The sequence below is a fragment of the Euprymna scolopes genome, chromosome 29 (assembly GCF_053919585.1).
Source record: "Euprymna scolopes isolate OS-2025 chromosome 29, ASM5391958v1, whole genome shotgun sequence".
NCBI classification, from domain to species: Eukaryota; Metazoa; Mollusca; class Cephalopoda; order Sepiida; family Sepiolidae; genus Euprymna; species Euprymna scolopes.
In genome coordinates, this window is record NC_136510.1 from 44,864,435 (window position 1) to 44,878,815 (window position 14,381).

Genomic DNA, 14,381 nt, shown 5'->3' on the forward strand with positions numbered 1-14,381 from the left:
TATTTTTGTTTTAAAATTTACAAAGTGAAACAATAAAAATGTCGCCCTAAAGAAAACAGCACTACAGCTTTACTTTAAAACTTTTATTGTAAAAATCAATTCAGGTAACTTGATTATGTAGTAGAGCTGACATCTATCCAATGTAGCCACCTTCAGCCTCAATCACCACCTTGATACGGGTCCGGAACTAGGAGCATGCCTTTTATTTTACAAGCCCCAGTGGGAGCTCGGCGAATACTCGGCAGATGGGGCTGACCTTGGTATTGTAGGACATCATGTTGGTGATGTTTTCGACATATAACCAAACAAAATAGTCCAGCGGGTACAGGTTGGGGGAGGTAGTTAGAGAAGGATACAAAGTTGTAGCACTCCTTCTAAAGCCAAGGCTGGGTCTCTTTGGACTTGCGGGCCAACGCAGAGTCTTGCCGTATCCAGTGTCTACCAGTAGTCAACTAATTGCACCAGGCGATCATCACACTCTTTAGTACATCCAGGTACACTTTGGTGGTCTTTGCCAACTTCGAAGATATGAGGTGGCATTACGTGGCTCTCACTTGAAACCACATCAAAGACCATAACTGTGGCTGCAAACTTTGTTTTCATCACTCTGGGCATGTCCCTGTTATTCATGGCAATGCAGCGATGCATTTTGAGGGTGCTGGCAATGGTCCTGTAATCATAACTTGGGTCAATAGAGAGCATGAGTTGTACAGCAGCACATTTCCAATCTCACTTGTTGAACATTGTGTCACTTTCAGACATGATAGAAGGTTCCTATCTCTCTTGGGATTCGTACGCAACTGGCCAACTATTAGACAGTCTGCAACAAAAAAAGAAAACCGGTTTTCATCAAACAGAAATGGGATCATGTCGTCTTTTCTAAGGCAAAAATTTTTACTTTCCACCATGTACTTAAAAATTTTTTTTTTTTTAATTTCAAATTTAAAAATTATTATTTTTTCTCATTCCAGCCAATCGAAGCCAATGATGAAGCGTTTTGGGAACAGTTTTGGTCAGATAGCGTTACGTCGGTGCAAGATGTCTTCACGCTCATTCCAGCTGCTGAGATTCGTGCCCTTCGAGAAGAATCTCCGTCTAACTTAGCCACTCTTTGTTACAAAGCTGTGGAGAAGCTAGTTGTTGCAGCAGAAAGTGGATGTCCCTCACAGAGAGAGCAACAAACAGGTAACTGCAATCCCACATGGCACTGCACCAAACAGTTCTACATATACACTGGCATCTACTCATAACCACAAAGAAAAAAATTCACGTGTGTGTGTGTGTGTGTATATATATATATATATATATGTGTGTGTGTTGGGATGATTAATCGGAATCAGAAAAAACTTTTTTCCGATGCTAAAAGCAATTTTTTTAATTGATTTTTTTTCGTTTAATTTTGTTTAAAGCAAAATCTTCCACTGCTGGTAGTAATGATAAAATAATAAATATTAATTTGTTTTAAATTAACACTTAAACTGTATTTTTATGGCAATTGGGTATAAATAACAGCTCTATTGATAAATATGTAGAGATTTATAAAGGATCGAAATCAGTAATTTAGTAAGGAAGCAAGGGAAAATATTGAAATCGTCCCATCACTCTTATATATATATATATATATATAAATATATATATATATATACTAGCGGTGCCCGGCATTGCTCGGGTGTTTGTGTGTGTAAGGAAAAAAGAAAAAAGTGTTAGTAAATAGATAGGCTTGAACCCGAAGCCTTGAGGCGAAGTCGGGTAAAAAAAAGTGAAAGAAAACGTGACATGTTACTGCTACGCTAAGAGGGCAGAGGAAATGAGAATGGTTGAAATTAAATGCTTAAAAAACGCAGGTGCTTAGACAAACTTCTGCTTTTCTAGGTCCAACATCATGCCATGGAGAAATGAAATCATGCAGTTAATTCTGGCTTCAAGCCAGCTGCCTTATTTGTTTGTTTCCCCAAGATGTTTGAGAAAACCAGCTCCCCACAAAAAGGGGAGTGTCCAAATGAATAGCAATTGTCTGATATGAGGGGTTTCCCCCAGATTGATCAAAGCTGATTGCTTAATGGATGTGCCGGCACGAAAAGCCGTGAACACCGACTTCACTTTTGTAGTTTTGTTTTTATATACGAAAAATATGCGAGAGGAAGAATGGCGTGAATTTTGTAACATAAGTCGCTCAAATAAAAGATAGACATGACCTCCTTTTGTAAATTGGAGATATTATAATTTAGAGAATATATAAAAAGTTCTAAGAAATGGTGAGCCCCCCCCCCCCCCCCGAAAAAAGCCTTTGCCGGACATACAAAAAAGTGCACACATAAACACACATTTTCGCTTTTATATAATATATATATATATATATACAGGGTGATCCGAACGGAACTCCCTATTCTAAAATAATTACAATATATTTTTGAATCATAATTTCTCCAATTAATAAATATGAAAAGAAAGCATATTATATGGACTTTTATTTAAATTCAATATGACCACCATCGTTCACCACCAGCTTTTCAAGTTGACCATGAACCGCATCAACTGATTTCACAAGAAACTCTTGCGGGATGGAACTAATAACTTTACATATTCCCCCATCAAGATTAAAAACCATATTGAAGTTCAAAATATCAGTTAAATTTGAGCATATCAAATAATCAATGAAATTGTACTCCTTTAGGCCCAAACAGAAGAAACAGCAATCCGAGGTATGAATTGTTTATAGTAAAATCCAAAAAGTTAAATTTAATCAATTATGTTGTACTCTGAAAAGTCCAAATTGAAACGTATGCAAAACCTGTAACAATCAATAGAAGTTGTAAAATCTGTTCTCTCTATTTAATTCCTCCTTTCCCTGCTCCCATTTACACCGCCGCTTCATCGTTCACAAGGGACTAATATGAACGTACGCTGATTTTGGGTTTTGCAGTTGCATACAAAACCTGAATTGCTTCCTACTGCGGGAAACGCACCACGCCTAATTATACATTGCTTATTTACAATTTATTTCAAAACATTATTACACTAGGAAAAAAAAAAAAAAAAAAAACGATTCTCTCCTTTTCTTGGTGATTTCTTTTTTTTTTTTTTTTCATTGACATATGCTATATCATTTCCTTTTCCTTTAGTTTCGTTTCATTCAATGATTTCTTTTTCTGTTTCCGTTTTTCCGATTACAGAGTTAAATATTTATTTTCCGGTTATCGCATTACAAAATGTAAACTGTCAAATTTTCACGTAAGGCGATTACGACCAAATCAATCTCGATTAGTAACAAATCAATTTACGAGTACTTTAAAATATTTACCCACTCGGATCAAAAACTACTACATTTAAAAATGTAAACAATGTATTTCTAGATGCATCGCTAAAAACCTCAGTTCCGGTTTACTGCGTTTCGTATGCTTTCATTTCGTTTCTTTCATGGTCCCATTTTTCCAATTTCATTGCGATTGTAAACATTGTTACGATATAACTCAAAGCAATATGAATTTCGATACCGATGCTGTTTTTATCACAAACAAGGTGTTTCCTTTTTTGTCATATTTACTTCAATATCTTAGGACTTTACTGTACTAATTATCTTGGAATTATGCACAGAAAACTAATATTTATCTCTAAATGCATTTTTACATTGGGTTCATTTAATTTCAATATTTTACTGAATTGGTTAGCTCGCCGTGAAAAAATTTCTCGTAACTTTTTTCCTCATGTGTACAAACACTTTCTCCCCTTGGGGAAATTAAGTTTTGTCCTTAATCTTCAAATTCCTATTTCAGTCACCTAAATTACTTAGTGTGAAAGGAGCTTAGGAATTTCTGCATAGAATGATATGCCGGTACATTATTATATTACGGAAAATCATCGTTCACATTCCACAGGTTGACTTCTATAGGTTTCCGGGTATGCTGGCACAGTTACAAGTTGTCTATTCAGAAAGCTGCTCTTAACATGGGGAGGTTTGGGTGTCTATTTCGGGACCCGTTTATTTGGAAATTTTTCCATTTAATTGATAAGAACGGACCTGTTTTCCATCGAACCTTTTGGGTTATTACAAACAGAAAATCACATGACATATTCATCAGGGTTTAAACTGGGTGAGCGCCATTTGAATACCGAAACAAAACCAAAATATTTATCGTATAAAAATTTATCAAAATATAATTGGACAAACATTTAGCAAAAAATTTGCGTAAAAAAACTTATACTGTTGATACAACACTTTCGTCATGAAAGCAACATTGAATTTTTATAAATTAGTTTTTTTTTTTTTTTTCTTTTTTTTTTATTAACTTGGAAAGGTCAACAACAAATCAATTGAAATGATTGTTTTTTTCTTTTTATAACGGGGAAGTGGGTTGTTTTTAAAAAAATATTTTTTATTTTTGGTTTTAACTGCAATCGTTCTCCAGTTAATATTTTCTGTTATTTATTTCATGCTTCGGCCGTAACTTTTTTTTTTTTTACGTGTACAAACACTTTTTTTTTCCTTTGGGGAAATTCAATTTTGTCCTTAATCTTTAAATTCCCATGGAACATTTTGGGTTATTATAAACGGAAAATCACATGACCTATTCAGCCACCTAAATTACTTAATGTGACAGGAGTTTAGGAATTTATTGTCACACCTAAATATTACTTATAATTAAATATTATGAATTTTAATGAAACAATTCGGTAATGAAAGCAACATTTTTTCTTTTTTTTTTTTTTTTTTCGAACAAATTATTAATTGGAAACATTATTTTGAATTAAAGCAACTTTGAAAGGTCAACAACAAATTAATTCAAATGATTGTTTTTTTTCTTTTTTTAACGGGGAACTGGGTTGTTTTTTTATTTATTTATTTTTTTATTTATTTATTTTTTTTAACGGCAATCGTTCTACAGTTTACATTTTTGGTTATTTATTTCATGCTTCGGCCATAGTCTAACCAGGATTTGCACAGAAGGTGCGTTAAATAAAATGGCGTCTCCAATTTCGGCAATAAAGTGTACAAGCACTATTATTCTTTCGATTATATTCGTTGGGGAGGGGGCACAATTTAAAATAAAAAATTAAAACGGAACAAAATTGAAGTTTCCCTTCCATTTTTACAACAACCGAACAAATAAGGGGGATTGATTTACTAAGATTTTTATTAGAAGCTGGACATTTTTAAAATTATTTTATTGTTGAATTTTTCGCATTTTGGTTACATTTGTTAGTTGGCAATCGTTGATAGCCCACTACAAAAATAAGAATGGTACTCCTGCAGAATTTCACACCACCCCTTGATTCCATTTATGGTTAGGTTCGACCAGCAATCACCGGTCAATCGAGCGTTGTTTAAATGTTGAAACACTAAATTAACATTTTATTTATTTTTTTTTGCATAATTAATTAATTATTTAATTAATGATGGGAGTATTTTTTCTGTTTATTTTCTTAACACCTATGGACAAAAAAATAATTTTGTACATTCTCTTGAAAAAACAAAAAAAATTTTCTCTACTTTCACCTAATTATTTAGTGTTCATATAAAGCATTCATCTTTTCTTTTTATAATAAAAATTCCATTTTCAAAAAGGAACGTTTACTGCCAATTTTCTTCAAAAAAAAATAAGTGCAAGTTTTCATGAAAAAAAAACAAAAAAACCTCCCCCCTAACAATTTATGGTAAAAAAGGAATCTTTTTTTTGAGGAAACAAAATTGCAGAAAATATTAAAAGTAAATAAACAATACAAAATGTAATTTTTCTTGAGGAATGTGTTCCATGTTAACAAACTGAGCCACAGCAACGTGTGACCGGGTACAACTAGTTATATATATTTTCATTTTACTTCAGTTGAAGTCTTAAAAACTAAGAGGGCCCTAATGTACTGTTCATAACTTTATGTGCATATATATATATATATATATATATATTTTGAAAAGTTTGACTCCTGTCCAGATAATCTACATCTAAAATTTCAAGTGTTCAGACCCAAAATTGGCAGAGGAGTTTGGTAGAATCTGCAAACATCAACCCTTTCAACTTTGATCCCTCGGCAGCTCAAATTTTCGACCCAAAAACTGATTAAAAAGCTTACCCTATATCTGAATACACTTTATGTAAAATTTCAAATGTTTAGACCACAAATTGGCTGAGTAATTTGGTAGAGACTGCAGAGATCAAATTTTTTAAAACTTTGACCCCTTAACGTTTATTGTTTTGGGCTCAAATAAAGTTAAAAAGTTTGATCCATGTACATTTAAAATTTCAAGTTTTTAGACCCAAAATTGTCAGAGGAGTTTGGTAGAATTTTCAAAGGTCAAATCGTTGAACTTTGACACCTTGACTACCAAATTTCTGGCTGAAAACCAATTAAAAAGATTTTCCCAAATCTCAATATCCCTTATGTCAAATCTTGAGTCTTTAGAAATAGAAATGGTAGGGAAATGTACACACACACACACAGATAATTTCGCTTTTATAGATATACTAGCAGGGCTACCCGGCGTTGCCCGGGACCGTAACAACAATATAAAAACAAAAGCAGATATTGAACATATGTTTTATTCTTAGGGGAGAGGAATCTTTCAGGGTGAGTGAGAGAGAGAAAAGATAAAGAGTGTGAGAGAGAGGCAGAAGAGAAAGTTGTTCCATCCTCTTTCCCAAATTTGACTACTGTTCACGTTTGAACTCTCATCGTCGAGTTGATCCTCGAGTTGCCTATTGGCCTTGATAAGTGCTAATATAGAGAGAAGAGAAACAGGGGTAGAGAGAGAGAAGATAAAGAGTGTGAGAGAGAGGCAGAAGAGAAAGTTGTTCCATCCTCTTTCCCAAATTTGAATACTGTGCACGTTTGAACTCTTATCGTCGAGTTGATCCTCGAGTTGCCTATTGGCCTTGATAAGTGCTAATATAGAGAGAAGAGAAACAGGGTGAGAGAGAGAGAAGATAAAGAGTGTGAGAGAGAGGCAGAAGAGAAAGTTGTTCCATCCTCTTTCCCAAATTTGAATACTGTGCACGTTTGAACTCTCATCGTCGAGTCTATCCTCGAGTTGCCTATTGGCCTTGAAAAGTGCTAATATAGAGAGAAGAGAAACAGGGTGAGAGAGAGAGAAGATAAAGAGTGTGAGAGAGAGGCCGAAGAGAAAGTTGTTCCATCCTCTTTCCCAAATTTGAATACTGTGCACGTTTGAACTCTCATGGTCGAGTTTATCCTCGAGTTGCCTATTGGCTTTGAAAAGTGCTAATATAGAGAGAAGAGAAACAGGGTGAGAGAGAGAGAGAGAAGATAAAGAGTGTGAGAGAGAGGCAGAAGAGAAAGTTGTTCCATCCTCTTTCCCAAATTTGAATACTGTGCACGTTTGAACTCTCATGGTCGAGTTGATCCTCGAGTTGCCTATTGGCCTTGATAAGTGCTAATATAGAGAAAAGAGAAACAGGGTGAGAGAGAGAGTAGATAAAGAGGGTGAGAGAGAGAAAGAGAAGAGAAAGAGGTCTAGAGAGAGAAGAGAGTGAGAGAGAGAGAAATATGGTGAGTCGAGTTGATCCTCGAGTTGCCTATTTGCCTTGATAAGTGCTAATATAGAGAGAAGAGAAACAGGGAGAGAGAGAGAGAAGATAAAGAGTGTAAGAGAGAGGCAGAAGAGAAAGTTGTTCCATCCTCTTTTCCAAATTGTAATACTGTGCACGTTTGAACTCTCATCGTCGAGTCTATCGTCGATTTGCCTATTGGCCTTGATAAGTGCTAATATAGAGAGAAGAGAAACAGGATGAGAGAGAGAGCGAGAGAGAGAGAGAAGATAAAGAGTGTGAGAGAGAGGCAGAAGAGAAAGTTGTTCCATCCTCTTTCCCAAATTTCACTACTGTGCACGTTTGAACTCTCAATCTCGAGTTGCCTATTGGCCTTGATAAGTGCTATTATAGATAGAAGGGAAAGAGGGTGAGAGAGAGTAGATAAAGAGGGTGAGAGAGAGAAAGAGAAGAGAAAGGGGTCTAGAGTGAGAGAGAGAGAAATATTGTGAGTCGAGTTGATCCTCGAGTTGCCTATTTGCCTTGATAAGTGCTAATATAGAGAGAAGAGAAACAGGGTGAGAGAGAGAGAGAGAAGATAAAGAGTGTTAGAGAGAGGCAGAAGAGAAAGTTGTTCCATCCTCTTTTCCAAATTGTAATACTGTGCACGTTTGAACTCTCATCGTCGAGTCTATCCTCGATTTGCCTATTGGCCTTGATAAGTGCTAATATAGAGAGAAGAGAAACAGAGTGAGAGAGAGAGAGCGAGAGAGAGAGAGAAGATAAATAGTGTGAGAGAGAGGCAGAAGAGAAAGTTGTTCCATCCTCTTTCCCAAATTTCACTACTGTGCACGTTTGAACTCTCAATCTCGAGTTGCCTATTGGCCTTGATAAGTGCTAATATAGATAGAAGGGAAAGAGGGTGAGAGAGAGAGAGTAGATAAAGAGGGTGAGAGAGAGAAAGAGAAGAGAAAGAGGTCTAGAGAGAGAGAGAGAGAGAGAGAGAGAAGAGAGCGAGAGAGAGAGAAAGAGAAATATGGTGAGTCGAGTTGATCCTCGAGTTGCCTATTTGCCTTGATAAGTGCTAATATAGAGAGAAGAGAAACAGGGTGAGAGAGAGAGAAGATAAAGAGTGTTAGAGAGAGGCAGAAGAGAAAGTTGTTCCATCCTCTTTTCCAAATTGTAATACTGTGCACGTTTGAACTCTCATCGTCGAGTCTATCCTCGATTTGCCTATTGGCCTTGATAAGTGCTAATATAGAGAGAAGAGAAACAGAGAGAGAGAGAGAGAGCGAGAGAGAGAGAGAAGATAAATAGTGTGAGAGAGAGGCAGAAGAGAAAGTTGTTCCATCCTCTTTCCCAAATTTCACTACTGTGCACGTTTGAACTCTCAATCTCGAGTTGCCTATTGGCCTTGATAAGTGCTAATATAGATAGAAGGGAAAGAGGGTGAGAGAGAGAGAGTAGATAAAGAGGGTGAGAGAGAGAAAGAGAAGAGAAAGAGGTCTAGAGAGAGAGAGAGAGAGAGAAGAGAGTGAGAGAGAGAGAAATATGGTGATAGAGAGAGGAAAGGTGTAGAGATAGAAGAGAGTGAGAGAGAGAGAGAGAGAAAGACGGCGAGAGAGAGAGAGATAGAAAGACGGCGAGAGAGAGAGAGAGAAAGACGGTGAGAGAGAGAGAGAGAAAGACGGCGAGAGAGAGAGAGAGAGAATGTGTTCTTTGGAAAATGTGCACGCGACCTAATTTTCGTTTACATAAGCGGCCTGATACTGATACCCACCCCTCCCCCTTCAAGTTAACAGAGTTAGAATGTATAAACAAAATGGCTAAATCTTTTGGCTAAATCTTTGTTTACATGTTTTACAAAGAGCAAAGTCATCTTCGCCGGCAAAAAACTTCAAGCAAAAATAAAAACATTTTCCCTACGTCAATTTTCGTGTAATTTTGGGATTTTGATTTTTGGAGTGCGATAATTCCGTTGGTAATAACGGTTCGAGTCGAAAACTAATATTTAACTGTGTTATAGTATCAATTTCTCCTCCGAAGGCAGTTTTAACGTACCTCAGCCGCAGCCGACATTTTACTGAGCTGACGTCACGTCACGTGACACGTAATGAATAACGTTAAAATGACAGGTTTTTTGGGGGCCCCCCTGGGAGAAAAACGATAAGTTGACCCTTTTCTACTGGTCCGTTTGACGTGAAATTTCGATATTTGTCATCCGGGATATGGGGCTTCGATATGATACCAAATTTGTCAACTCTGGTTCCGTCTTTCAAAAGTTTTAGCGTTACAAACAAACATACATACACACAGACGTTTGGCTTTTATATATATAGAAGATAAATTGTGTGTATTTAGGTAAAATTTTTTCGTTGAAGCAAAAATTGTTAAAAATAAATCTTCTGTTTAATTACGCTTTCTTTTTTTTAAATTTTTCTAATGATTTTTTTGTGTTGCAATAAAAAGAAAATGATGCGTGTTTTATATAATTTTCGATTCCTCATCAGATTAAACAGCAAATAAATAAAAAAAGCTGGAGAAAAGAACAGAATTTAAAAATGTAGCTGACTTCACGTGCCTGTTTCAAAGCAACATTTTTAAATTCTCTGTTTTTTTTTTCCTCCAGCTTTTTTGTTCATTTGCTTTTTCACCTGATGATGATACAATGAAGAATCTAAAATGTTTGTGATACATGTGGAACATGCATTGTTTTTGATTTTAACAGAGATGATTAACAAAATAAACAACCAGAAGTTATCTTTTGAATTTCAACAAAATGAAACGGAAGTTATCATTTTGATTTTAAAACTTGTTTTAATATTACTACTGATAATAATATTAATAATATCGAAAACTATTGCATATATATTGCAAAATAGAAAAATCAAATTTAACTTTTAAAAAACTCACTATGTCTGTCTCCATTTTTTTCAAAGTGCATCTCCTCCAAGACACAAGGTTGCAGAGTGGCAGGTCAAATGATTGTATTTTTTGTGCACCATTCTTTTCTAGGTCTTTAGTTGGTAAAAATAGCTGCTAAGGTATCAAAGTTGACAAAGACTGGAACTTGGCAAGTGTAAATCGATAAACACATATGCAAATATATACATTTATACATTAAATCTGTTTATTTTTAACTATTTCTTATTCATCTGACGATGGCTCAAACAGTAACAACTAAGGCTGGAGTGTAGTTTGGTTTCAATTTATCGATAGAGAATTGACTCTATAACAATAAATATGAAATCTGCATAAATTAAAATATCATATTTAAATATATTTTCCAACCGGGCAACACCGGGTGGCCTGCTAGTTATAAATTAATCATACAGATTATTTTATTAGACATTGTTTAAAAAATAATTATACAAGTGAGGTATAGCCATGACTGTGTTTTGTAAGTTTTTCTATTAATATATGTAAAGTTTTTGAAAATATTTTGTTGCACCATTGAATTAAGTAAACCTAAGCTGTTTTGATATATAGTTAAGAAAAATGGAAAAAAACTTCTGCATTTATTCATGTATATAACTATATATTAATAGGATAGCGTGTGTGTTTATTTTGTGTGTCACGCTTACATCTGAGTGACTGTCGTTTAATTGTTATGGACTTCCAGTTCTTGTAATAAATAGTTTTACCAAGAATTCTTCATAAGTTTTAGTTTTGATTATAGCTGAAGGAACTCAAGTTATATATATATATATTTTTTTTTTTCATAAATTTTGGTTTCAGTTTCAATTCAAGCTGATGCACCAAAGTCATATGGATATATTTGCGATTTTTGAAATCACAACTTTATAATATATTAAAATGGAGAGAGCATTAACTCTATGATAAACTATATGAAACCTGCAAGAATTAAAATATATTTAAGCATCTTTATGACCAGGCTATGCTGGGCGTTCCTGCTAGCTTAGATAAATACTTTTACAATTTTAACAAAAAAGCTACAATAATATCAGAGCGTCTCCATTTACACTGAACATCTACAGAATGCCAACATCAATATATTACATATGAATGAGTTCCCTGTGAAATTTCTACAGATCCTGTTAGTATATATATATAATTATAAAACTCTGTGGACCGTTCTTCCTTGCTTGGTTAAATCTTGTCTTCAACAATCGGGCAATACTATTTTTTAAAAAAGGGATAACAGATGAATGTATGGGTGTAGTTCAGAGGCTAAGGAATGTGGATGGAGAGTTGTATGATTTTGATTCTAGCTGACGGCACCCAAGTTATATATTTTTTTAGTTTTGATCTCACTACTATATATTCGGTTCAATATAATGATCGATAGAGAATTGTCTCTAAAATAATGAATACGTAATCTGCATGAATTAAAATATCATATTTAAGCATATCTTACGACCGGGCAACACCAAACGGCTTGCTAACTAACACACACACACACACACACACACACATTATTTTGTTGTGTAAGTATTGATTGCAGTCTTTGGTTGTCTCAAAACCGTTTACACTATCTAAATCCCTGATTTTTGACTTTTCACAAATTTATATTTTGTACAAGTTTCGTTTTTCTTCAAAGCAAAATTCTTTTTGTTTCTATTTATAGTTTTAAATTGTGTACGGTTACTGTCAAGAATTCTACCATATATTTTTGAAGATCCGGACTGGAGAGGATTCTTCTGGTCTACACTACCAGGACAAGCAGATGAAGTAAGTCATGTTTAATTTTATAAATATCTCCTTATGTAGTGCTCACTTTGAATGTAGAAGATTTTTATGTTCTCTGCTCTCTCCACTGTGATTTTTGCGAGTTTGGAAATTCCATGAATAGCTGAGTATAGTATATATTATAAACACTATTCAAATCGATTCACAAAATTTTTTGGGGACAAAAAGCAACACTCATGATTCAATTGCCATGTAAGGAAAAGTAGGACAGATTGAAATTAGCATAAATCTTTTGTGTAAATTTCTACACCTGCACCTGTCCAATTTTGCCTTGAATTGCTGGATTGTTGGTGCATTTACTACATATGGAAATTTATTTAAAAATCCAGGTATCCTGATTAAGAAAGTGTCTCTCCTCTAGTTCACTTGAAATTTGTGGTTGAACAGTTTTTGGTAATGCTTGCGCAGACCTCTTTCTGGTGCAGTAGTGAATAGCAGGTTCTGGGGGAAATCATAATAGCGATTGAGATTTATAGGCATAAATGTCAGTGCTCAAGGCAGAAAAGATGAACTTTCTTGAGTCATCCTGCATCAGTTGAGTTGCAAGTTGTTGAACTCTTTCCAGGTTCTTGATATTATGTGTTAGATATGGAGCGGAGACCTGAACACTAGCAGTACTTGATGTGCCATGACTCGTTAGGTCACAACTCCTACTACATTGATTGCATTTGAAAATTTATAAAGTAGGAACTTTTTGGATTTAACTGGGTCGTCTTTTTTATTTTTATATATATATCTAATTGGGTCGTCTTTTTTTATTTCTATATAATTGAGTCGTCTTTTTTTATTTCTATATATCTAACTGGGCCGTCTTTTTTTTATTTTTATATTAACTGGGTCATCTTTTTTTTTTTATTTTTACAGATCTAACTGGGTCATCTATATTATTTTTTTTTAGACCTAACTGGGTTTCCCCTTTTACTTATCTTTATTTTAGATTTGAGTTATCCTTTTTTTATTTATTTTTATTTTTTTTAGATCTAACAGAATCATCCTTTTTTATTTTTTGATCTAATTGGATTGTTTTAATTTATTTATTGAAAATCTAACTGGCTTGTACTTTACCCTTTTTTTTTTTTTTTAAATATCAGGGGAGTTTTTCTATCTATGAAATCATTAGTACAGACTACAGTTTTAATAACTGTATCCTTATTTTACAAAAAGGCCTATTTAGGTCAAACATGAGTAATTTTGCCTCAACAATAGAGCATGTATGTTTATAAGACAGAAAAAAGAGAAAAAATGGTTTGATCCAGCTGGAATAAAGTATAAGCAATTAACTTCATTATTAATCCCACCTCCGAACGCTCTTAATTATTTGAGCCCCTTCCTCTCACTCTATATTCGTAGAACAAAAAAAAGAATGTGGTAAGTCTTTAAATATAGAACATGTTTCTATTGGCCCTTTTATTTATTTAGTTAAACACACACACACATGTGTGTGTGTATGTATGTATGTATATAATATATATATATTACTAGCATTTCAGCCCGGCATTGCCCGGGTGTTTGGAGGTGTATGTTGAGCAAAAAAAAAAAAACAGTCAATTTTTTTTTAACTTTCACCCCTATTATGACCCCTTAACATAAATTTTAAGGGGTTATAATAGGGTCAAAGTTAAAAAAATTGACAGCTTTTTTTTTTTTTTTTTTTTTTTGCTCAGCATAACACCTCCAAACACCCTGACAATGCCGGGCTGAAATGCTAGTGTATATATATGTATATGTCCTAGCAGAACATGTATACTGCCATTGTTAGATAGAAAAATGATATAAACCATAACAGATTTGCCTCCTTGTAAACAGAATAAACTAGGATTATTTGGCACATTACTGTAACTTAGTCATGGAAAATACTGATAGTGGATAAACTGCTAGAAACTTTTAAATATATGTATATAGATATTTAGTAAAAACTTAAAAGCTGAAATAAATAAATGGTTTGTTAGGTATCTATTAATCTGAGCATGTAACTTTAAAAAAGGAAATGAAAAAAAGTTATGGGCAGAATTGTTGTATCAGAGCACCCAAAAACAAATGTAAATATGATTAAAAACTTCCACACAAATATAAAAAAAAGCGTGCTAATTATGTAAAAATAAATAAATAAAAATAAGAGTAAAAATAGGAATTTAATTTATTTTCTTATGAAAAATAAGGAATGAGTAAAAAAAAAAAAATGGTCATGAGTTT

General features: G+C 34.1%; 1 protein-coding gene across 2 annotated transcripts in view; it reads left to right on the plus strand.

Annotated features, from left to right (window-relative positions):
- LOC145252633 (protein HID1-like) overlaps nt 1-14,381 on the plus strand; it is a 97,859-nt gene that overhangs the window by 34,730 nt on the left and 48,748 nt on the right. For both annotated transcript variants that reach the window (XM_080112358.1, XM_080112357.1), the window contains exons 2-3: nt 972-1,185; nt 12,067-12,170. In XM_080112358.1, the coding sequence (XP_079968484.1) occupies nt 972-1,185; nt 12,067-12,170 (318 nt within the window). The remainder of the gene's footprint in view (nt 1-971; nt 1,186-12,066; nt 12,171-14,381) is intronic.